This window comes from Manacus candei, unplaced genomic scaffold (assembly GCF_025592945.1).
Source record: "Manacus candei isolate 608988 ecotype Guabito, Panama unplaced genomic scaffold, ASM2559294v1 h1tg000020l, whole genome shotgun sequence".
NCBI lineage: Eukaryota > Metazoa > Chordata > Aves > Passeriformes > Pipridae > Manacus > Manacus candei.
This window is the reverse complement of record NW_026138068.1, coordinates 2,378,261-2,402,865: the sequence shown is the minus strand read 5'-3', so window position 1 is coordinate 2,402,865 and position 24,605 is coordinate 2,378,261. Positions and strand designations below refer to the sequence as shown.

Genomic DNA, 24,605 nt, shown 5'->3' with positions numbered 1-24,605 from the left:
GGAAGCTGAATAAATTCAAAGCCTTGGAAGAGGACTGTTGGAGTATTTGAAGGGGAAGGGGATGCACAAGGCAGGAGGAGGGTGTTCCAAGCCTGACACATGCCTGGATCAGCAGTTCCCAAGGCAGAGGTCACGACCCCAAGAGGGGTCACCCACTTAGGAAAGACTCAATTGTTGGTGGTGCATTAGGGACTTTCAGCTTGACAGAGGTGAAGCTTGTAGATGGAAGTGAGGTCACAACCAGAAAGGTCTGGGAAGCACTGACCTAGATAATTACAGAGACCTGCTCCCTCCTTCAGCAAACAGGGAAAAGTGACAAAATGTTTTCTCTAGTCTGGGAGGAAAATGGGTGAAAGCTTCAAGTTTAGCAGAACCCTTTGAGTCTAAATCATTTTATGGAAAACACAAGTCAGTCACAGGACTGGCACTAAAAGAGCTGCCAAAACAGCTCTGGACTTCAGTTCTGCAACTGCTCCATGGAGGGTCTTCCCAGGCTACAATGGGGAGAAGAGGAAAGGTCACAGCTTTTTCTTATTTTTATTTCAGCTTTTACTATTTTTTTTTAAACTTACATTTGAGTAAAGATACCCATTTACAGTGCAGAGCAACACCTGCCAGCTTCACACTGACAGAGAGGAGGTTTAGGTGGGATATTGGGAAGAAATTCCTCCCTGTGAGGGTGATGAGGCCCTGGCTGCCCCATCCCAAGGCCAGGTTGGACAGGGCTTGGAGCAACCTGGGCTAGTGGAAGGTGTCCCTGCCCATGGCAGGGGGTGGGACTGGATGGGCTTTAAGGTCCCTTCCAACCCAAACCATCCCATGATTCTGTACTGACTCTGGTGCACTGGTAGATTAAATCTCCCTGGTTGAAGGGACCTCTCCACCTTCAGACAAACTCTCACCCCACTCCCAGGGTTACTGTATCCATGAAAGATGTTTGGCTGGGAAGATTCTGGAAGTCACAGAATCACAAAATTTGCTGAGTTGGAATGGATCACAAGGATCATCCAGTCCAACCCCTGGCCCTGCTCAGGACACCCCAACAATCCCACCCTGGCCCTGAGAGCATTGTCCAAACACTCCTGGAGCTCTGGCAGCCTTGGGGATGTGACCATTCCCAGGGGAGCCTGTTCAGTGCCCGACACCCTCTGGGGGAAGAACCTTTTCCTGAGATCCAACCTGACCCTGCCCTGACACAACTTCAGGCCACTCCTGCAGTTTCCATTGTGCCACATTACAGACCAGCTCCTCCTCCACTAAACTGTCCCTCCTGGGTGGGCACTGATCGGCCAAAATGTCATGGCAACATCTCCAGCTCTGTCACAGGAGGTTGTCTCCAAGAAGCAGAAGACTTTGCACTTTAAAAGTCATTTCTCTGCATGAAAGGCTTTAAAACAAGGGTCCAAAGGCTCAAGTAATCACTGACTAATCCAGGTCTCTCTTGACTAGGGGATTTTGGTGGAAAACCCACACCAGGAGCAGCTATTACATCCATGTAATTACAAAATTCTAGCAAATAAAAAGAAGGGCCCCTGTTATTTGTAAATATGCTGAGACAGTCTAAGAAGTTGGCAAATATCATCACATAAAAAATAAAAACAAACCAAAAACCTCCACACTCTTTAAAACTAAACATACTCCTAGAATAAGTTACTTTCAGGTGAATGAGAAGGTTAATTCTCTTGTAACTTACCATTAATATATATATATATGTATATAAATATATAAAATATAAATAAAAGTTGAATGGGAGTCAAAATAACAAAATAATAAGTTTTTCATAAGCCTTTCTTGGCATAAGTCCAGTACTGTAACATTTTTCCCTCTGCTTTTCTTTTTATAAATAGCCAAAACCTTTGAACAGAAGGACAAAGGAAACACATCCAAATACATTGACATTATTCCCCAATAAGCATTCAAAGGGATATTTAAGCAAAACAGACCAGAATGACACACATCTCCACCCAAAAAACATCCACTGAAGTATTAAAGAGTATACATTTTTAATTAAGCACTTTATGGCAGAAATTCAGGGTTCTGACCACCACTGATGAAGCCCAAGAAGTGAATTAAAGAAGTTTACTAATCAAAGCAGCAGCTGCAGCATCTCCTACCCTTGCCCAAGAGCTCATCCCAAGAGATTTCTATCTGGACCATTTTCAAAGATATTTATTACATTGCAAAGAGGAGTAGAAACAGTGCAAATGAGCTCCTGAGTGGAGCAGTTGATGGCATGGCCACACTTCAATGAGACATGTGCACATATTGCCACAAAATGGCTCCTCAAAGCCATTCCAGAGCACCAAAGTAGCCCCTCATTAAAACAGCAACATTAAAAAAGGCTGAAAAAAAAATGAGCTAAATAATTTATATTTACAACACTTGAAATTTAATTTTTTTTAAAAAAACCCTTCCCCCTCAATTTCAAACACTGTAAACCAAAATACAATATGTGAGAAATAAGTCACTTGTGATCATCAATTCTACCAGTGGAAGACAATAAGAGGCTTTAATATTCTGTGACTTAAGAACAAAGATCAAAATAAGTCAAAGTCAGTAGTTATCAAAATAAGCAGTACAGCAAAAAGTCTGATTTAATTATTTATTTCAAAGTTTTGTGCTGAAAACATTCACAACAGGGGAAAAATATCTCTGGAACAGGAAAAAGCATGTGAAACAGTGGCATTGCTGAAACACTGATTATAAAAGTGTCATAAAGAACAAGCCACAGCAACACCAATTCCGGCTCTATCTCCCCCAAACAACTGGAGTTTCTTAACATTCCTACACCAACAAAACAATTCTCCAGAGCTAAAGTGTTTGTCAAGTGAAGCCACGTGTCAAGTTTCAGGCTGGAACAGACTTCTGGCCTAGCTGGAAGATCTTAAAATGAGGTTTGGGTTGGTTTTCAAAGGATATCCTACTTTATGATGATATAACATGAATAACACAGATTTTAGACTCAGTGCTGCTTCTAGAACTATGTCATAGAGTCAAAATATTTTCCTGAACACAAACTGCACTAAAAGCCAGAGTGGACTCTGATCACAAGGGAGAATCATTCCGTGTTTATACACGCAGAGATAAGTCATCCACCTTAAAAGTACCTCTTTTCCTGTTCATGTGATATTTGCCAACATCCATTTCATGGGAGCAGCTGATTTTCCCATCCCAGCTCCCAGAGTCACCTCACACAGAACCGAAAACGCACATTCAGCAAAAAACCTCTTCCCTTGATAAGGCTGTGGGAAGTTTTCCCCAACACCATAAAACTCCACGTCACCCGACGAACAATGATGTTGTCGGGACTGGCTCGTGGGTTCTGCTCAGCAACACTAAAGCCTCGCTAAAAGGGTTTTTCGGCCTAAAACGCCTGTGACCGAGCAGAGCCCGGAGATAAAGCTCCTGAGAACCGGCCCCTCTGGGCTCACCCCGCTCAGCTCCTCTGACAAAGCCCCTGTGTCATTGGGAGCCAGAGCGCCGGCGAGGAGGGCGGGGTGAAAGAGGAGAAGGGAGGCACAGAGGGAGAAAAAAATGCAGCCTACAAAATAGATGCAACCCATAATCCGTGACATTCAGTCCTTCAGCGTCTCCTCGAAGATAAAACAGCTGCACCGCCCGCCTGCAGCCAAAACCACCGGCACTTCGGGCAAGGGAAAAAGCTGGAAGGAAAATCCGGGCTGCCCTCCCGGCTCTCTAATAAATAACATTGGCAACAGCTGAATAAAACACCCGGGCACCTCAGTACCCTCGGTGCATCCTACTGTAAGGCTCATCAATTACAAACCGCCCAAAAGTGATAGCAAAAAGATACAAAGCCTTCAATGGAAATAAATGGGCCAAAGGCCACGTTGAAATACACGAGTGCGGCTCGGAATTCCAAACCTTATGGATCCAAAACAAGGAGGGAGCCCAGTACTTCACCCACCATTGACATCAGTGCCTCGCCACCCTCCAGCCCAGCTCCACTTTCGTTATTATTTGAAATAAATTACATTGCCTTAAAACAAGCAGAACGCCTCGACAGCGGCTGGCTCCGTACCCCAGAAGGCTCGTCCTGCATCCGCATCTCCCATCCTCCATCCCGGCCCCCCATCCTCCATTCCGGCCCCCCATCCTCCCCTAGTCATCCTCCCTGCACCCCCACCCCCATCCTCCTCGCCTCAGGCCTCGCCACCACCGTCCCCTCTCCCGAGGGCATCCCCCTCCTCCTCACCCCTCACCCTGCCCCGTCCCCCCTCGGCTCGGAGGCCGCCTCACCTCCAGCTCGGTGTCTCCGGGCTCGGCCACCCCAATGATCTCGCTGGGCAGCTCGGCCAGGTCGGTGACCCGGATCAGCCCGTCGTGCAGGAAGATGGTCTCCTCCTTCACCGACAGCCACTGCGCCGAGTCGGTGGCCGCGGCCGCCGAGGCTCCCGCCGGGGACCCCATGGCGCGGAGGGCGGGGGGGCTCCGCAGGGCTGAGGCGAGGCGGGTCCCGCTACCCGCCCATGGCGGGGGCAGGGCGGGGGCAGGCGCGTCCCCAGCGGCCTGGGCGCCGGACAGCCGGGGCGCGGCGGGCAGCAGCGAGGAGCGGCGCGTTGCCACCGCGGCGGCGGCGGTGCGGGGGGCCCCGGGAGCCGCCGTGCCCGCCCCGCAGCCCCGCGTCCCGCGCCCGCCTCACACACACCGCTGACAGCGCGACGCCATGTTGGGGGCTGGGGCGGGCCCGGCGTGCACCGCGCGGGGAACAATACAGCCGGCCCCCTCCCTGCCGGGACACGCCCCCAACGGGCACCGCCCCCCGCGCCGGGACACGCCCCCCGCGCCGAGCCCCGCCCACAGGGCGGGTCCCGCCGCCCCCCCTGCGCCGCGGGACGGGGCCGGCAGCGCCTCACAGGGAGCGGGGAGAGCCGGTTACCCCCCCCGCGGGTCGGGGCCGTCAGCGCCTCACAGGGAGCGGGGGGAGCGGGTCACCCGCGCCGCGGGACGGTCCCGGCAGTGCATCACCCGCACCGGGGGGAACGCATCGTCTACACCGCAGGACGGTCCCGTCAGTGCCTCACACGGACCGGGGGGAGCGACCCACCCGCACCGAGTGCGCTCCCCGAAGCGCTTCACCCGCGCCGGGTGCGGTCCCCTCACCGCCTCGCCTCAGCCCGCTGGAATCGTTCCCCTCAGCGCCTCACCCGCACCGAGGGGCGCTCCCCTCAGCGCCTCACCTCACGTCCCCCGGAATGCCCCCTCAGCGCCTTGTCCCGCTCCCTCAGGGTCGCCCCCCCGGGGATTTCGCCCCCTCACGCAATGGCCGCTCCCCTCAGCTCCCCATCTCCCGCCACCGCTTCCTCAGCCCCAGAGCTGCTCCCTCAGCCCCTCACCCCGAGGGAGGGTGAGGCCACCATTCCCCTAAGGGTTTCACTCTTCAGCTTCACCCACTTGGCCAGTAAAGCCCTTCTGAATAGACCCTTTTCCCTCTTGGTCCCTCACGTTCCCCACAGGGTTGTTTCTCCCCTCCTGCACCTCTGCTCACCCGTATTTTGTCTGCTCCCCCATAGAATAATCTCCCTTTCTCCATGCCTTGTCCCTCTCTGTCACCTCCTCACGGGAATCCTGTCACCTCTCAAGCAGCTTTTTCCCAAAGGACTTGTGAGTGAACAGGTATGTCCCTTAAAATCCATACCTCCAGATTTATCCATGCAATGAGGATGCCAGAGGGTGTGAAGCAAAAGGGTTGCAACAGCACAGTATGCGTGGAAAAAATGGGATGCAAAGGAAAATTGATCTTTCCGTCTCTCAGCCTCTCGTTTTGACAGCATCACATAACCTTCCCCATTTTCATCAGCCTAATTTCACCCTCAGCTGCCTCAGACCTCGACCTGAGCCTGTTCAGAGACACAAAGTGTCACAGGCAGCTGTACCTGGATGTTCAGCAAAGTACTGGTGAGACAGATCATGCTAATGAGAGAGACGTGATGGTAAATGTTAAATATTCTTAGTGTATAATTGCTGTGGGGATTCCCATTACAAGTGTCTGCTTTTCATGGAACAGTGACTGTGCACAACCAGAGACGGAGCACCACGCGTTTATTTACCTGTTTGATCAGATTAAATTATTTAATATATTAGTGCATTATAACAAATGTGCTGTGGTATTGGAGGAAGAGCCTATTCAGAGCTGGAGTAAGATGAGATCTACCTCCAATGTTTTATGTCCTATTAAATCTGGTTGGGAAGAAGCATTATTTCCATGTAATGGATGACTACTCAACACAGGACCCACGCAAAGTCTCTTTGTATCCCTGATTCAGCAATGTGAGCACTCACACAATTGTGCAGCTGGTTTTTGAGGCCAGTTCATTTGAAACAGGGTTCAGGTAAGTTCGTACAACCAGTTATTTAGAGATCTGTGTGATAGCTCAGTACACTGTATTTGGTATCCCTGCCATTCATGTGTTGGAGCATAGAAGAGTCTTCAGGCCGGGTTTTATTATAGAAATAGATATTATTTGCCTCTGTGCTAGAGTAATTTTTGAACAGGGAGGGTATGGAGAGCTGCCATCAAAGGTTTTTGTGAGGGAGAAACTTCATGGGCATCTATTATTTTCGGTCCAAACACAACACAGAGAACAAGGGCTGCAGATGGACCCTGATCCTCCCGTGGAAGCCCTGCGAGGACTCAGAGGAGAGGGAATGCTGAGATTTGAAGATTTTATGGCAGGTAGGACATGGCAGCTGAGTTCTGGCAGGTGAGATAAGCTGAAGGCTCCTTGGAAGAAGGGAAAAGCTGCCAAGGTTAGATTAGTCACAATATTTTGTTGTGAGACAGCGATGGGTGTTATTGTTATTGTTTTGTTACCAGAGTAGGAGTTTTACATTGTTTTCATTCACTCACATGCGACAGGAACAGAGGAAGAGAAACACAAATTGTTTGTACATTTTAGTGGGAGTAACGCCAAAAAACATTCCATATTTAGATTTTGTGATACTATCATGGTACTAGTTGAGTATCTTCCATAAAATCAATACAAATAGAGCTGAGTAAAGTGGAATGTTCCCTTCACAAGCTCGCATCAGGAAGGACATCAACAGAAGGGATTTGCAGTGTTTTACACAGTTTTGGATGTGTCTGTTCTCCAAAGGACTTTTCCACAGGCTCAAAATTCTCTGTCTCCAGCTCTCCCATGATCCTTCCAAGGCCTTCTGGACTGCTTTATCCCAGAGGAATATGGTTGCCACAGTAGCTCCTAGATGGAGGATCCAGGTTTGATATAGCTGTGGATTCAACCCACTGCCTTGAAATACAAACCAAGGCCTTGTACGGGAATGAGGAGCTGACTCAGAGCCAGGAAGAGTGAGTGTAGCTCTGGATGCTTCCACAGCAGGAGAGGCATAGAACGAGGTGCATAGCCACATTGTTATCCCACGCTGAACAGAGGGAATATTTACCATTTTATAGTTATTGATTTGCTTATGTGGAGTTCTTTCTGAATTCAATTAAGTTTGAATTGAAAATTCGGACTCAAAAATCAGTTATTGAACTCATGTAATGTCATAAAACTGAGAAATGTGTCCTGTCCTGCCTCAGTGCAGGCAAATAAAATAATTACTAGTAAGTGTAATTTCCTAAATTATTTTAAGTGCCTGCCATTCAGGAATTAACAGGACAATCTATAAACTTACATAGCATGGAACGCTGATATAGGTTTTTGCATGAAATTTTCAATATTAGGGCTGTTATGGATACAATAAACATCATGCAGCTTGCCTGGCATCTGCTGCAGGAGATGTTGTGTAATATAATGAAAAATATATAATATTTTTGTTCTGCCTGTCACCAGCAAACGTCAGCCACTGTAACTTCAATGTGCAGTCAGAGGGGTACAGCAGGAACTACAAAGAAACCTTGTACTACTTTATGGGAGACTAAAAAACCAGACTAGAATAACTTTGTGACACAAATCAAGCGGAGGGAATAAAATCCTTAAGTTGTAAACAGGCTTGTACAGAAAACCAGTCTTTTGCTTTCATTGTTTTTAATTATTTTCATTATTTTTGAGCAGATACTGAGCATTTCTCGAGCTGCTGTCATCACCTCTGCCTCTGGTGGCAGGAGCCTGGGATAAGCTCCTTCCTGTGCTGGTCTCCTGTGTCCTTGTGCTTCTCTGTGCTCACAGTTACTGAGATTTACCAGAACATGCTAATGGTCTGTGGGGAAAAATTCAGTCCTGTGAGCTGCCCATGGAAATTCCTGCTTGGAATTTGCCTATTATGTAATGGGATTTAAGGCAACGTTGCCTCACCCTCCAGTTTAATTTCATATTAATAGCTCTGTATGGTGAACATCCTTTTCATCTTAAGGCTTTGCTGGGCATCTTTCTGTTCATTTAGAAATGACACTTCCAGTATTAATGACCATTGTGACACTAAGAAATGTGTGAAACAGAAGAAATAGTTGCTATTTTCACGTGGGCTGCAACAACCAGATTTCCATCCCCTGAATCCTGGTACATGTTATTTAGGGAGCCTGAATGCCATTATTAATAAGGCCACTATGCACAGAATGGTGGCATTTCTTGGCACACTAACTGGGATTAAAAAATACAGTTCCTTCATTTTTTTTCTCCAAGTAAAACTTAGAAAGGACTGAAGGGGAAAAAAAACAGTGTTTGACAGAGGAGAGGAACAAACTAGACAGTGAAATAAAATAATTTCGAACCTCAGAAATGTATTTTAATTGCAAAAGAAAAATATTCCCATTTTTCTCATTTAGAAGGGCAGTAATTGCTGAAGGATGAGTGATTTCAAGGTGGGATTGAGGGAGGAAGAACAAGTAAAAAGATATTTTTATTAAAATGAATACAGATCATTTGTTATAAAAAACATGAGTATGAATCACTACCTTGCAAACACAGCCTTACTGAAATTGGGCAGGAAACAAATGTAAACCATAGAATTCTAATAAAAATGCTGGAATGTTTTCTTAGAGACAACCTCATGCAGTGCTGTTACCCAGCTGTAACTGCACTACCTGTGACACACCTGAGTGGAGATTCTGCCTGCATCCATGAAATCATGGAATCCCGGAATGGTTTGGGTTGGCAGGACCTTAAAGCTCAACCAGTGCCACCCCCTGCCATGGGCAGAGACACCTTCCATTATCCCAGGTTGCTCCAAGCCCTGTCCAACCTGGCCTTGGACACTTCCAGGGATGGGGCAGCCACAATTCACTGTTCCATCTCTTCCACTGTTGAATTGTCATCACGGTCAGGGAGTTTCCTAATCCACAATTGAACTTGTGTTACTGCAATTTAAGCCTTTTCATTCATTTTTCCATTTTTTTCAGGCCCAGAGAACAGTTTATTTCCTTCCTCTCATGTGCAGTTTTCTTCACCCACGAGAGCTGTGACCACAGTTCCTGTCCATCATCTCTGCACTAAATAATCCTTGCCTTTCAAACTTTCTCTGCAGGCCACGTATTCTGGAAGTCTCATCATTCCTCTGGAATTTCCTCCAACTTGTCCACACCTCCCTTGAGCTGCTGCTATTTAGATGAAGCCTCACCAATGTGAAATGTTCCAGACAGATTCCTGTCTTCCATGCAGTTCTCCTGCTCGGTGTCTCCGTGTCCTCTCTGCTCTCCCTGCAGCTGGGTGATATTGTTGCCTCATTCTGGGCTTGTAAATGAAATAACTTCCACTTCAATTCTGGTTGTGGTGCACAAGCAAAGCAAGCTGGCATTTAACACTGCTCTCCCTAATCTCATGTCTCATTTTCTTACTCGAGTAGCCTTTCATGGAGGGAAGGATCTAAATGCTACCCATCAGTGAGGAAGAGTGGTTGGGAGCTGAACAGATCCCTGAGTGGTTGTCCTGAATTTCTGAATCTCAAATGTCTCAGAAGGCTCATTATTAATATCCAAAAATAGGTAGGTTTAAATACAGCTATTCGGTGCTGTTTTAAAATTCAACCTCTCTGAAAACTGGTGCAGTAACACGAGGGAAAAATAAATGAAAAAAAAAACCTCTGCTACAATATTCTGCTCCAGATTGTGAAGATATAAATGTAATGAGGTGGGTTTATATAATTCATACAAATTATTACAAGGTCCACTTGTGTTTCTCAGGGTTTGCAATGTTAAATTCACAAGGTCTGTGACAGCCTGGGCTGAGATCTGAGGGGTTTAAAATTAGTTCTTGAAAATGAGTTCCAAAAATGGCAAGTTTTTGGATCAATGTTTGCTGCAAGAACAGCAGTGATTTTGAGTAGCACCAAGGTGGGGCTGATGCTCAGACACAAATACAACACATACCTTTGTCAGAACATCTCTGGCTTCATATTTACCCTTTAATTTACCTAAAATTTTATTTAAAACTCTTGGGGAAAAAAAGTGTCATAAGCTGATTTTCTCCTTGACTATGAAGAAATAATTTGAGTTTCTACATTTCAATAATTTTCTCTAATTTCCCAAGTAAATTGGTTGAAATACTAATCCTGCAAATCCACTTGTTTGAGAGCTATTTATTGACACCAAGAAAGAATTCCAGTTGCTGACACAGAACACACAGACTTTTGATTTCTCTTTTAGGAGCATTGCCTTGTTATTCAAATATATCTTCTGTTCCAGGGCAGACAGCAAAAATGTCTATTTTTTTTTCTATTTTGTGTTAAAAAGCAAAATTTTAAAAGCTTTCATTTTAGTGAAGTCAGTGTAAGTGCCACATGGAGTCACAGCCCCGTGATACAATTTTAAATCTCCTGGGTACTAAGAGGCAAAGAGGATGTGAATCCCTTCCCAGCTCTATGGGAGGTGGGAACAGTGAATCCCAGGCTGTGCCTGATTCCCTCTCCTCCCTGGAAGGTTCATTCAGCTCTGACTGAAGCATTTGTCAAACCTGCCTCAGACTTCCCAAGAGAGGCTGAGGATGTTCCCACCCCCCAAACCTGATGGCAAAGGGAAGCACGGGGAGAGCAGCTGTAGCTGCAGCTCAGAAGTGATGCTGGATGAAAAGAATACTGAAATGAAAACTCCAAATACCTGTTTTAATATTTTTCTCCGTTCTTTTTCCAACTGAAGTTTGGTTAAATATGACTTATTCACAGGATGAGTTGGTTTCAAATTCTGGTAAGTTTTCTACCAGCTGTACATTTTCTTAAAATCTCCCTTAGCATCGAAACTCACTTGGGGATGGTCCCTATAGAGTTGCAGAAAAATATTGTTATGACACCTACAGGAGCTTATATTTTATTTATAATTATTTATCCATATTTATATCATTACTGTCAACAGAGGAGATTTTTTAAATTATAATACATATATCCTAATACCATTTTACATCCTTTTTACACCCAATCATCCCATCAGAACCACAGATATATAAATATTTATGTCAAGCTTCAGCATCTTCTTGCTACAGTGATACCCAATATACCCTAAGCAGGTTTCAAATTATTCCATTTCACTCCCAAATAAGGATGTTTTTCCTCTGTGACAAAGCAGAACTAATCAAAAAATTGAAGCAAGTGCATCTTGGCTTTTTCATTTGTTGATAAAAGTCTTGGTTTGTTACAAAAAAAATGCTTTAAGAGTAAGATAAATTATAAGTTTTCATAGCTTTTTTTGAGTAGTAGAAATTTAAGCTATCTAGAAAAAGTTATAAATATTGGGCTAATTTAATTTCATTCATATAACTCAGTCTAACTCCATCATACAGTAAGGTTAGTAATATTTTGACATTGAGAGTTTAAAATACATGTAATAAATATAGTAAAATGAAATGTATGAAGAGGTAAGTGGGTGGAAAGCTGGAATTACTATGACTGGCAAGAATTCGTCTCTACTACTGATTTTTCCTCATTCCCTAGAATTCTGTAGCAGCTGTAAGAGCCACTGAAAAATAAAATCTTCCTGTGATGTTTTACAGACCCAAAATGGAACTGCTTGAAAGCAAAACACAAAGCACCACCTGTGTTTGGATTTGGAACCCATCACTGTGTTTCAAGAAGCCCATGGATGGGAGAAAGCAGAGGGACCTGGAGGAGATGTCAAAAATGAGAATTTTTCCAGCTTGAGTCCACCAGCCCTGTTTTGTAGGTGTTACCCAGAGGGAAAGGCCTGAGGCAGCTGGTTATGGCAAAAGGCTGGAGGTGGTTTTTTACATTTTAGACCGAGTTGTGCCAACCCTGACAAAAAATCTATTCAGTTACCTGTGCTGGTAGAAATCTTGGGAATAAACCCCCCCAACTCACTGCTTGTTGTTCACCCCAAACTGACTCACCTTTCACAAGCACATCTCCAAGTAAGGAGATGGTGTTAAAAAGGGATGGATGACTGGGGAGTCTGAAACAACAGGACACCAAAGGAAAGAGCCAAAGTCAGATTTCAAATGAGAATTTTAAATGAGGTGGCTTTTGAACTTTTGTCATCTTTGTCTTTTACTCGAAATTCATCAATCAGTTCCAAGACTGTGAAGTCTTAATTAGCAGGTTTGCACAGGCACTGCAGCACTAACAACCCTTTTTGCTGAGGAAAGGGAGGCAGGGCAGTGAATCCCTGGCCTGAGCAACTGTAAGTCTGTGCTGATTTTCTCTTCAGTGGTGACAGGCATTCAAAACAAACTTAAGACTGAAAGGCACTAATTGAGAGCTGAAGCCATGCTGTGCAAACTGGAGTGGCTTTTCCTTTGGGGAGAACAATTTTGCTCCCTGTGTGGTGCTGTCTTGCAGCTGTAAGTGCCTACATCTCCAAAGGTGCTCTTCCCATAGTGCCTTCTTTCCCTTCCTTTCTTTCTTGCAGCATTTCTCCTGTTCTTTCCAGTATTTCTTACTTGTTATTTCCAGCATTTCTTACTTGTTACTTCCAGCCAAGAGTCTGCTTTTAAAGGAAGAGTAAGAACTATTATACAATAAAGTCACCGCGAGTGAACAATTTGATGGGATATAAATACAAGGGAGACAAACAAAAAGGGCTCTAGAAGTCTGCTGTGGTTTTGTCAGTGAAGGGATGCTGCTGATTTCTGTGAGAGTTCAGTCTTCTTATGCTCACTATGACTCACCTGTTTTTCCCTCTGTTCCTTACAGCCAGATGGCACAAACCAGTAAAGGCCAAATAATTCATCATTCCACAGATTTGGGCTGGACTGGCCTGCAGGTGAAGCCAGGATGGATGAAAATCGTTTCATGCTGTTACAGGTAGGAGAGTTTCTTCGTTTGGAATGTTGTAGAGTTGAGTTTATGATGCTGCAGTGGAGTGGCATGTGCTTATAAAATCCTGGTCCTGGCAGGTAAAAGTCAGTCTTTTCTGGAATGGTTTTATGTACCTTGATTTTGTGCTTAACAATATCACAGTGTTTCTTTAAAAAGAACATTGCTACAGATAAACCATGAAGAACAGTGAATTGCCCTTCAACTCAAATTACTTTACAATCAATCAACAGAAGACCCTAAAGCAGTGCTGTCAGTCAGCCAAAGCCACCACTGCTTGGAGGACTCCTCCAGCATCACCCCCTTCATCAGATCATTAGTTCACAGACAAATAACATCAGCCCAGCCCTGCACATGCAACACAGGGACCACACTCCATGTATTGTGCTCCAGTCTGCCAGACTGTTCTCATGTGGCTGTTCATTGTGCAGGGCAAACACATTAAAAAGCCATTTATTAGGCTTGATTGCCCAGTCTGCCCGGGCTTGGTGTGGTGGCAACTGAATGACATGAAAAGTTGAAGCTCAGGGTGAAAGAGTGGGAAGAATGACAGAAATTCTACATTATAAATCCTCAGGAGCAGCTGCACTGACTGGATCATGCTGGGACACCCTTTAGGTGAAATCAGCACTTATTGCAGATAAACTCAAGCCACAGAATGTTATTTATATTATTTTAATTTATATTTTTTATTCAAGCTGTTGGGCAGTTTGGGGATTAATGGGTCACCTGTGTTAGAAGACAGTTACAGGAGGATGTGAGATACTGCCTTGATGAAGTCCTGTTTAATTACAAAGCATGAAAGCTTTTTTTCCTAGAGCACTGGATTAAATAAACCACAGGTTTTTGTGCACATTGCTTTGACCAAAGCCAGGATTTGGACACAAAAAAAAAAAGCCCTCTCGAAGTTTTCTTTTGCATCAGCAACCTTAAAATGGAGTTTTCCCCTTTCTCCCTCTGTGTCCCTGCTCTGCTCTGTGCATGTGTTTCTCTCACACAAACACAAAGCTCCAGGTTTCAAATGCCCTTTTTGCACTGTGGGTCAGGCTCAGGGAAGCCATGTGGATAATGTGCAACGTACAGAAGCTTTGCCATGTGCCTCTCATTTGAGCAAGAGTTGCTGTGGTTTCAGTTCCCTGATTCTAGAGGGGCATTTGTTCATTTTTTTTGTGCTTATTTGAAGGGACAGTAATGGTTACTCACCAATTTCTATTAAATTCCCCCAAACAGATCTTCCCTTCAGGTTAGCAGGACATTCACACCAGGAACTGGAATGCTCATGATACCTGGACATCTCCAGTGGAACATTTTGAGGGTGCATCATTCTTTTAGGGTCTTCATATCTCCCTGCTGTGAAAATTAACCTTCCTCCCTTTGGAATCAAGGACATAATTTGCACTACTTTTGTACGTTTTAGCTTGTATTTTACTTCCTCATGTGAAAATGGGCATTTTGAACAATAAGATACCAGGTACTGCCCATGGTGATACCTGAAAGCCTTAATTTTAAAAACAATTACATCTTAAGTGCATCTGTCAATAGAGTGAAAACCCTCTGCATTAGGTAGGACTGACAGAAGAGATGAGGATGAAATTGCTTCTGGTTTAGTCTCTATTTTTTCCATGAGATTTAGAGCCTTGGTGTGGTTCTCTGCACTCACTGACTTGCTTCAATGGATAAATAGATGATTTTACCTTTGTGTAATTTCTTGGTGTTCTAATGGCAGTTTTTTGCCTCTGCTGGGTGTCACAAGGCCAATGTGCTCAGTGGATGTAAAGTATGAAAAGCTGGTTATTATCATCATTAAAAATAATCTGCAGGCAAAGCACTGGGAACTGCTAATTGGGCAAAGTGCAGGAGCACAGAATGGCACCAGACATTCTGAATATTTGAGTTGTACAAATAAAATGGACTAAATTCTGCAAAAAAACAGCATTAAAATGGATAAACAGGACTGTGAAAACATTGATTTCTCCTGTCACCTGTGCCAGTCTTCAACACAACACAATGTTTGTATTTTTTAGTATTAAATGTTGATATGATCTCACTAGAACAAGATTAGAATAATGTATCAGCTCCCTCCTCAGTGTCATCCAAGCAAAGACCTTTTATTCTTTTATGTACTTTAAAGCATAGACATAATTTTTTTCCCTGCAGAAGTTTAAAACACTTCTTGAGACATGATATGAGAAAGTATCTCTGCTTTCTGCAGTGTGTGAACATTGACTTCGCTGAAATTAAGTTACTTGCTCAGGATCCCACAGAAAAATCAATGGAGCCCAGAAAAAGATTGAATTTCTTGAATCTCAAGTACTATTTTGACTACCATGCTCCCTCTCTCCTCATCATTATTACAACTAATAAGTACTTATGTCTGGTATAGTGTGAACCATGGTTAGGTCATAGAAGCTGCTGGCTCTGTGTGCAATCTATCATGTGAAGTCATTTCCCAGATAAATATTGAAATAATGGTGGGAAAAGGGAAAAGAATTAGCCAAAAAAGGCAGTCAGCTGACAAACATGGGGGTTTTTTTGACTCTTCATAGGTCAGAGGGTCAAAACTGCCGCCCTAAAAAACCCCAAAGAACAAACAATGGAAAAGCAGCTGAACAAGGAAAAATGTTTTTGGTTGTTGGCACATGTGTCAAATTCCACATGTAACCATTCCAGACCCACCCTCAGGCATGACTCAGGGACAGTGGCTGGCTTTGCTCAATCAGTGGCTTCCTGCACAACACAGGAATAAGATACTTATAAAAATAAGGCTTTAATTGTTCTAATTGCTTAAACAATGAGTTATCAAGTGCTTAGTGCAGATTGTAATGTAGGAGAACTGGAGAAATCAAATTAACAGGTGCTGGGAACTTCAGATGCTGTTCCCAAAACACAACAGGAGCAGAAGCTCTTAGTTCTGTACCCATAGGATTGGTATTTATGTGACATGTTACTTCAGAACAATAAGGATGGAAGAAAGTGTAGTGGAGTTTAGATGACTGTCCTGTGAAGTTCTAGATCTCAGACTAAGCTGTCCATGTGTCTGTCTGGTAACAGAGTAAGAGCTGATAAAATTCTAGGAGCTGCAAAAAACCAGTTTTGATTTTATACCCAGTTGATTTTAATAAGGAGAGACCAGGAAGCCCCTCTACTGAAGGACAAGAAAAAATGTACTGAAAGAAGAATATACAGAGAATCTGAAACAAATTCTGCTAGTAAAGTCTATTTGGATGAGGTTTCTAATGCTGGAATCATTTAAAGTGGGATGGGAATCAGCACCTGGAGAAGGGCAAAAGGAATCATCTTGGTTTTGCTAGAGGGACACTGCCTAGGCCAGCTCTTCTCAGCTGCTCTTGCCTCCATTTTCTGTTGCTAAAGCACATCATCTTCCAGGTGAAGACAAAAAAACTGTCCCCAAACTCTTATTTATTCTTTGTTGAGCTTGTGGGGAGATCCAGAGCGACTTTTTTTTGCACCAATGGCAACAGTTCTGCAAACTATGACAAGAAGGGCAGGGATCAGGTGGCAATATGTGGGGGGAAAAGGTTCAGCCTCTCCATGACAAGGCATTTCCTATAGCACAGGTGAACTGAGCAATCCCTGGACATCTGGGAATTTAGCATATTTTCCTCACCACCAGTCCCAAAAGGTGGGGCAGCCCTGTAAAAGCTCCTTCACACTCCAGCCACAGCCATCTTCTCTTAATTAAAGTTAAACCCATGTGTGCCAAAGTAACCTTCTCTACAAACCTGGCACTGCAAAGTACTTTGTCTTGCAGATAAGACTGTTTCTCCTAAGGATCCTGGTCCCAAAGGATCCTCATTCCAGGAGCAAAGCCAGTGGCTGCCTCCCTGAGACTGTTCCTGACACAGCAGCTGGACAGAGCCAGGCTGGAACTGCACCCACAGGGTCACTGCACATCTCACAGGTAAGAACAGGTGCCTGGAGATAACAAGGCATCACATCTTATTACCAATTCCCTGGGAAAGCCAACATCCCTCTCTCTTTCCTCTCCAAAGGATGCTTTATTATAATTACATATCACTTTATTAGGCAGCTGAAGCAAAGAGCACATTTGATGCTAATGAAGTGCTGCTGTGGTTGAGTCTGTCACTATTTTTGGCCCTGCACATCTCCAGCACTTCTGATTGGGTGAGGGAGGCTTTGGATGGCTCTGGCTTCTTCTGTGGGGGCTGCACAGGGAAAAGCAATGACTCAGCGAGCCAGGACTGCAGAACTGTTTGCATGCTCGGAATGAGAATGGCTGTGGGACAGGCAGAGCACACACAAAGGCTCTTTATGTGGAGCAAGGATTTGCCAGGTAGTGGACAGTGAAAAATCCTTCGGAATGTTCACTTTGTTTCTGTGTCAGTCACCTGTACAGTATTTGTTTTTCTTGTTTTCCATCCGTCACCTGGAGCAGCTCAGGAAGAAGGCAGATTTCGCAGCACTCAAGGAAAATATTTTAGAGAGAGACACATCACAGCTGTCCAGTGGCTGCCTTTCCTTATGGACAATGAAGGTTGTGCTGTCTCCAAGCCCAAGGAGCTGCTCAGTCCCGGAAAGGCAGGATTTGGTGTTCCAATTTTCCATCAGGCCTGCTCCCACATCCCTGTGTGACACCAGCATCCAGCTGGGCCCCGTGACTCAGTCCAGGGATTGACAGCAGCAGAGAGATATCCCTCCCTCCCTCCCTGCTCACCTTGCAGGGTGTGTTCCTGGTCACCACAGAGGTGACAGAACCAAGGTGAGGGCAGCACGTGAGGCCATTGCTCCATACCAGGATCCTATTTCCAAACCTCTTCCTGACAGCACATTGGGAGAAAAAGCCTCCCCTGCCAGTAAACAAGGGTAATGGGTGCAGGTATCACTTCATGTCTTCTGATACACAGATGAGGAATGTGTCAGGTAACCAGTCATTAATTACAGAGAACACTGTTGTGTTTTTAGGCAAACCCACAGGGCTATTTTGTTATTGCAACTTCCCCATTCCCAGAGGGGAAGGGAATGACTGGAGCAGTAGTACCTCCTTCAGTTTGCTCTCAGGCCACAATTTGTGTGACTGAATCTGGGTTTGCAGACCTTGCAATACCACGTGCTGATACAAACTATTCTGATTCTACTTGCTCAATGGGGCTTTTCCCATATAAGTGTTCCCACATACAATTTTTATTTTAACCAAGCTTTCTAAAAATATTGGGTTAAAAGTTCTCCTTGGCAGTATCAGTGGACTTAACCTGAGCAGCAGCAGGGAGATGTGTGCAAACCTTTTGTATCCTTTTAGAGTTGTTTATGTGAACAAGCCAGTCCTGCCACTGCAAGAAAATCTCCCATCAACTTAAAATCCTCTGACTATAGCCATGATCCAGCAAACCAAGTACAACAGAAAACATAACTCATCATAGACAAAATGACAGGGAAAAATAAAGAACACAGGGCAGAACACAGCACAGAGCAACAGAAACACTCACTCAGCCAGGGCAGGAATTCTGCACCGGGACACAGCCGGCTCACTGCCTCCCCCTGCTGAACCTCCTGCTACTTACAGAGAGTCCCAGAGCGGTTTGGGTTGGAAGGGACCATAAAGCTCATCCAGTCCCACCTCCTGCCATGGGCAGGGAGTCCTTCCACTAAACCAGGTTGCTGCAAGCCCTGTCCAGCCTGGCCTTGAACCCTTCCAGGGATGAGGCATCCACAGGTTTTCTGGGCACCATGTGCCAGGGCTCACCAGTCACAGGGAAGAACTTCTTCCCAACATCCCATCTAACCCTGCCCTCTGGCAGTGGGAAGCCATTCCCCCTTGTCTTGTCACTCAAAGTCCCTCTCCAGCTCCCTTGGAGCCCCTTTAGGCACTGGAAGGGGGTCTAAGTTCTCCCTGGAGCCTTCTCCTCTCCAGGTGAACACCCTCAGCTCTCCCAGCCTGTTAATTATCCAGAGAGAGATGGTCTAAGTAATCAGTGCTGTTACTTCCACACACATTTAACACCCCCCAGCACCAGCTGTACCAATACCTGTAGCCCCTGGGTGCCAGCCAGGTGTTCTGCAGGTGTCTTGAGTTATTCCGCTGCCTCTGGAGCACTCAAAGCCCAATTCCTCTTTCCCAAAGAGCATGGCCAGTATGTGCCTTGTAAGCTCCCACCTCAGACAGGGTTGTGTTGCTCCCTTTCCCATCCCCTTCTCATAAATCTTGCATGAATTTGATGAAATCTCTTATTCCTCATCAAGTTTGACCCCGTTGGCTACTTTGAGCTCAGAATTAATGGGCAGCCAGATGGTGCAGTTACATAATCCTCCATTCCTGCAGAAGTCTGGCTAAGAAAGAGCTCCAGCCTGCCAGGTTTGTTAATATGTACATCCCTGGCTTTTGTAAGAGCAGAGCTACTGCTACCCAGACATCCTCTTCCAGATTTCTGCTGACTGTGACAGATCAAGAAAACACACAGGACTAACTTTTTCAACTCACTGTCAAAAAGTTTTAGAAATAGGAAAAATTACTGAGACTCCAGAAGTCTCCCAGGATAGAAAAATACTTCTCTTTCACAGAAACAGCTTTTCAACCAATTTCCAAGCCTACAGAATTAAGGATTTGCCTTCTGATCTAAGCAGGTGGTATTCCTCCCAACTAACAGCATTCCATCCCACAAGGATAAACAAAGAACAGGAAAGGGACATACTCTCCAAATTTTGTTATGGTTCCAGGGATAAGTTACTGTGCAAAACTCAAGTACTCCCAGTGCTTCCACTTTACAATCCAAGGCATAGCTCCTGAAATGCCTCTAAAAAGTTCTATATTTGCTGAGGTTCATGTGGTGAGTGAGGAATCAAAGCTGTTTGTCAAACACCACCTCAAGAGCTGCACAAAAGGTTTAAAATGTTGAGTTACCTGCAAAGTTTTATTGACAGAGCTGGTTCTCCACAAAAAAAAAACCCAAAGCCCTGGTTTCAGCACAGCAAGCGTGGAGAGAAGTATGTCAGCAGGAATTAGGCTGGGGTTTATTGTGCACTGTGGCAACCCAGCATTATCTGCTATGCCCAAAAGAAAATCTCTTCAGGATCCCTCCCCAGCTCATTCAAAGTTAAGAAAGCTGAATTTCTGTTTATATTAAATAGTTAAAAAAAATGTAACAAACTCAACCCAACCAACCAAAACTACTACACCCCAAATCTTACACTCAAAGTTCTGGTCATTACACGTAGTCCCTCAGAATTTCATGCCACAGGCACTTTTCTACCTGTTAAATCATGCACGGCAAGCCTCGTGCAACATGTGCTGTCACAGATTGCAATGAACACACCAGAAATCCTTGCTTTTTTTTTCCCTTGGAATTTAATGTGGTGCTTTCAGAAGGCCTAGAACACCAATTTGTGAGGATAGACTCCATTGGAGAGGCAGAAGGTGGAGCGCAGGTACCCACGGAGCTGAGGCACCTTCTTGATCCGGGCCAGGATCTGGGAATCCACGGCCTTCTGGTCTGCCTTGCGCTGCTCCGTCAGCTCGTATTTCTGCAAAGCACAGAGAAGAACATGAAAATCCTGCACGGTGACCTCAGAATCTTCTGCAGAAAGGAGAAAATTCAGGGAAAACCCTATGTTTTGACATTCTCATGAAATCTTCATTTGTTCTAAATGAGGGGAATGGGGTGGGAGACCTGAGGTAGCTCAGCACTGAAGCCACTGTTTGGCTTATGCTGCTGGCAGGATCCAACCAGGAAAAATGTTTCTCACTCAAAAAAAGAGATTTATATCTATTTATTCAACTGGAATAATCCCTGCTGCTGGTCTGCTGAGGTACAAGCAGAGAAGAATCCCCAAATTTAGCAGGGTTTTATCTCAGTGCTGTATTAATCTATTTTAATGGCATCACCTCATTTGATTAAGGGCCACCTAAAATCCAGCTGTTTGTTCCCTGCTATTCCCCCCTTGGGGCCTGGACTGGGGTCACATGGGAATTCAGGATCAATGAATCACCACATCTCTTACTTCTTTCTCAGTGTCAAAGATCTCGCCTTCCTGGTGCTTGGGCTTCCGCAGCCTCTTCTTCTTGAAGTAGGAATCAGTGAGATGTTTGGGAATTTTCACTCCAGTGAGATCAACCTTTGTAGACGTGGCAATAACAAACTTCTGGTGGGCCCTACGCAGGGGGACACGGTTGACAACCAGGGGGCCTGAAGGCAGAGGGAAGAGAACAAAATCAGCTTTTTTGGCGAAAACGGTTGCTTTGAAGTTGAATTTTTGTAGTGTATGTGATGACTAGTTCCTTCAGAGATGCCTACACCTAAAATCTGAACATTTAAAGCCCTTCCCCTCTAGAAATGCCAAAAAATGCTTCCCGGTCTCTTCTACACAGTCAGATGCTGAAGCTTAATTATCTCCCCTCCACCTTCCTGCAAAGTCACAAATCCCAGAATCATTCAGGCTGGAAAAGACCTCCCAGACCATGGAGTCCAATCTGTGACTCATCCGCACCCCATTACTCAGTCCAGAGCCCTGAGTGCCACGTCCAGTCATTCCTTGAACACCTCCAGGGATGGGGACTCCACCACAAAACGTGATTCCATGTTGTCCCATGAACACATGATGGGCCAAAGCACCCACATGCAGACTGGTTGTGCTACTGACCCCAGAGACAAACCTGAACTTGGTAAACCCACCCCAAACCCACTGAACCCCCAAACCAAACAAAAATATCACGAGTATGTAAATGTTTTTACCTGTAACCAGCAGAAGGCCAGTGTCCAGCTGCTTCAAGAAGACAACACGCTGTAAAGGAACGAGATGTGCCATCAGCTCTCAGGTGCCAGCACTCCAGTACCACAGCCAAACTGGGACTGTGCCCAACTAGGCCTGGTACTGGTACAGGCAGTGACGGTGCTCCAGGTGTGGGTGCAGCTGTGCAACCTGAGGAATTGCCACCCTGGGATCCAAACTACAGCAGTTCCATGAGCACAGCTCTGCCAGAGACCTTCTCTGGGACTCTCCATGTGCCTCATTGCTCAAGGCAGAGCAAACCCAATTACTACAGTTTTACTCTTTGCCCATCCTACAGGATGGCAGCAGCCATCCCATCCCCAAAATTCTTTATATGAATTAAAGGCAGGAACTGGATAAAACCCAGAAAGGCATCACAACATCACATGGTCAGAGCCATCCCCCAGCTGTCTCACTGTTTCTGGTCAAGTTTGCCTTCTCTGAACAACAACCTTTATGTAATGTGACATAAAGCAAGAATGTTCAAGAAAATAAAGGATGTAAAGGATGTTAGTTAACCATCATTAAGATGAAGTATAAAATGTAACAGTCAACTGTTACCTTAATAATTAGATTAAGAATGAAAATGTAATTCTTTCTTTGCAGTAGCTACTAAGACTAAGTTTTGCCTTTGCTGCAGCAGCAATAGAAATATGACCAGGGTCTGCTGCTCTGCACTGCAAGACTCCTTTAATTTTGTCTAAGCAACTGGATTAGCCTGTCCTACTCCCAGCTCTGTGCAGAAAACCACTAATTTAAAAAACATTTAAAGTCCGCATCCCTTAACGGCCGGGCAAGGGAAGCATCCAGACACAAGCCATGGATTTGCACCCAGCGGCTGACCAGTGACATCAGCTGGTAGATCTGGGGTATCTCAGCTCCCCGGGGGGCTGGGGGGCTCCAGGGGGGCTCACCTTGCCGCGGTGCCGCCCGGTGAGCAGGATGAGCACCGTGCCCGGGGTGATGGAGGCGCGGAGCCGCCGCTTGTGCTCGCAGAACGGCTTCTTGCCGTGGCTCAGCAGCTTGCGGGGCACGTCCTCCGTGGGGTAGTACCTGGGCTGAGGGGAGAGCAGAACCGTGGTTTAACACCTGCATTCCACACGGCAGAAACCCCTCACCAAGATTCTCCCTATTTCCCAAAGTTCAGCTTTCTGAAGGATTTGTTTCTGCTGCAGCCGGTGATGGGAACACACGGAGTGTTTCCTGGGCAATGGTGCACAGTGAAAGCTGCAGCCAGCTCTGTACTTCTGAGTGTGCTTCCACCTCAGCACAGCAACACAAACAGCACAGAAGCTGCTCGTGCCTACAACCATTCCCTAAATTCCCACCCTAAATTCCACCATCTCCCAAGAACCCTGGATCTGTATCTCAAGGTGAGCATTGCCAACAGTTCACTGAAGCACAGCTGAGCCTGAGGTCCCTAAGCTGCCTCAGTCAAGAGGCTCATCACCCAGCCTGGTTACCCAGAACAGCCCCAAACCATGAACATCCTACTGCTTTTCCATACCATTTTCCGGATTTTAACCACCCGGCTGCCTCCATTCTTGTCTCCACCCACTGGCTTGGTGATGGTGGCACGAGGCCTCTGCTTCTTCTTCTTTTCTATCTGTAGGCAAAGAACAGGGAGAACTCCTGACATTTCAAACCAAAGGCACGCTGGTGGCTCAAACACAGTGTTTCCTATCCCACCTTTGTCTCTGGAGCCGTGTACTTGCGCTTGTACAGGGCTTTCCTGGCGTACATGGCGGAGCGGGAATATCGCCCGATGCCGCGGGCCAGGACGGGGTTCCTGCTGGCATGGTGCTTCTTCACCCTCTTCTTCTTGTCCCCGGCTGCCTTTTGGCTCGGCTTCTGCTCCGGCTTCTTCTCTCCTGCCTTCTTCTTGGCCGGCTTCTTCTCCGCGGGCGCCTTCTCACCCGCCATCTGAGGATCACACAAACTAGGGCTCAGTACAAGGTGCGCACACTTCGAGTGACAGAAACAAAATAAAAGAACCGAAGCGATCCCTTACACCTTTCTGACAGCTGTCAGCCGCCTTTACAGCCGCGGCTGAGCAACCACTGCTCCCTGCAAAATGCTGCTCCGCGCTAGTTACAACAGCGACGAGTTCACCGATCGCACCCAGCGCTGCTCGGTGGGGAGCCCGTGGACACACAAACACCCGCCTCTGTCCCGGGTGGTCACAAGCGGGACAGTCACGGGCCAGCCCCGCTCAGCCCCAGTCCCGGCCCAGCCCAGCCCGTTCCCGCTTCTCCGGCGCGGCCTCCACATCCCGCCGCGGCCCGGCCCGGCCCGGCCCGGCCCGCCCAGAGCCGCGACACGCCCGCTCCTCTCCCCCCGCCGCGCCCGTCCCAGCCCCCCGCCATCCCCCGAGGGCTGCGGGCCGCGCCGGTGCCCGCGGGGTGCGCGGATGGCGGCGGATGGAACGCGGGGCCCCTGCCGAGCCCTCGGAGCTCCGCCATCCTCACCTTCCGGGGGGGAAAGGGACCTACATCCGGGGCCGCGCGGGGTAACCCCAGCGCCGCGCGTGACGTCACCGCGCCGCGCGTGGCACCACGGGACTTGTAGTCCTGGAGCGCCCGCACCGCCCGGGGCGGCCCCGCGGCAGCGGGGAGGGGGCACCGCGCCCGCGCCCCCCCCCGAGCGCTGCGGGACTGCCGGCACGGGCGGGGGCCTCGCCGCGC

At 46.4% G+C, this 24,605-nt stretch overlaps 2 protein-coding genes and 1 long non-coding RNA gene across 7 annotated transcripts in view; 1 reads left to right on the top strand and 2 right to left on the bottom strand.

Moving 5' to 3' along the window:
- The window catches only part of HECTD4 (HECT domain E3 ubiquitin protein ligase 4), a 71,800-nt gene extending 67,105 nt beyond the window's left edge, over nt 1–4,695 (bottom strand). For all 4 annotated transcript variants that reach the window (XM_051785470.1, XM_051785472.1, XM_051785471.1 and 1 more), the window contains exon 1: nt 4,261–4,695. In XM_051785470.1, coding sequence (XP_051641430.1) covers nt 4,261–4,431 — 171 coding nt within the window. In that variant the 5' untranslated portion in view covers nt 4,432–4,695. The remainder of the gene's footprint in view (nt 1–4,260) is intronic.
- Nucleotides 4,696–4,888: 193 nt separating this feature from the next.
- Nucleotides 4,889–17,377, top strand: LOC127470251 (uncharacterized). 2 transcript variants are annotated; one of them, XR_007904244.1, is made up of 3 exons: nt 4,889–9,904; nt 13,057–13,167; nt 16,952–17,377. It is a non-coding gene; the product is annotated as an uncharacterized LOC127470251 (long non-coding RNA). The 2 variants fall into 2 exon arrangements; XR_007904245.1 differs by lacking the exon at nt 16,952–17,377 and adding an exon at nt 14,410–14,444.
- Nucleotides 17,378–20,481: 3,104 nt separating this feature from the next.
- On the bottom strand, nt 20,482–24,506 carry RPL6 (ribosomal protein L6). The gene is made up of 7 exons (XM_051785519.1): nt 24,390–24,506; nt 23,611–23,844; nt 23,429–23,527; nt 22,836–22,979; nt 21,885–21,933; nt 21,154–21,338; nt 20,482–20,676 (listed from the first exon to the last, which is right to left on the bottom strand). Exons 2-7 carry the CDS (start codon nt 23,842–23,844, stop codon nt 20,524–20,526), a joined length of 864 nt encoding a protein of 287 aa, XP_051641479.1. The 5' UTR covers nt 24,390–24,506; the 3' UTR covers nt 20,482–20,523.
- Nucleotides 24,507–24,605: the final 99 nt, after the last annotated feature.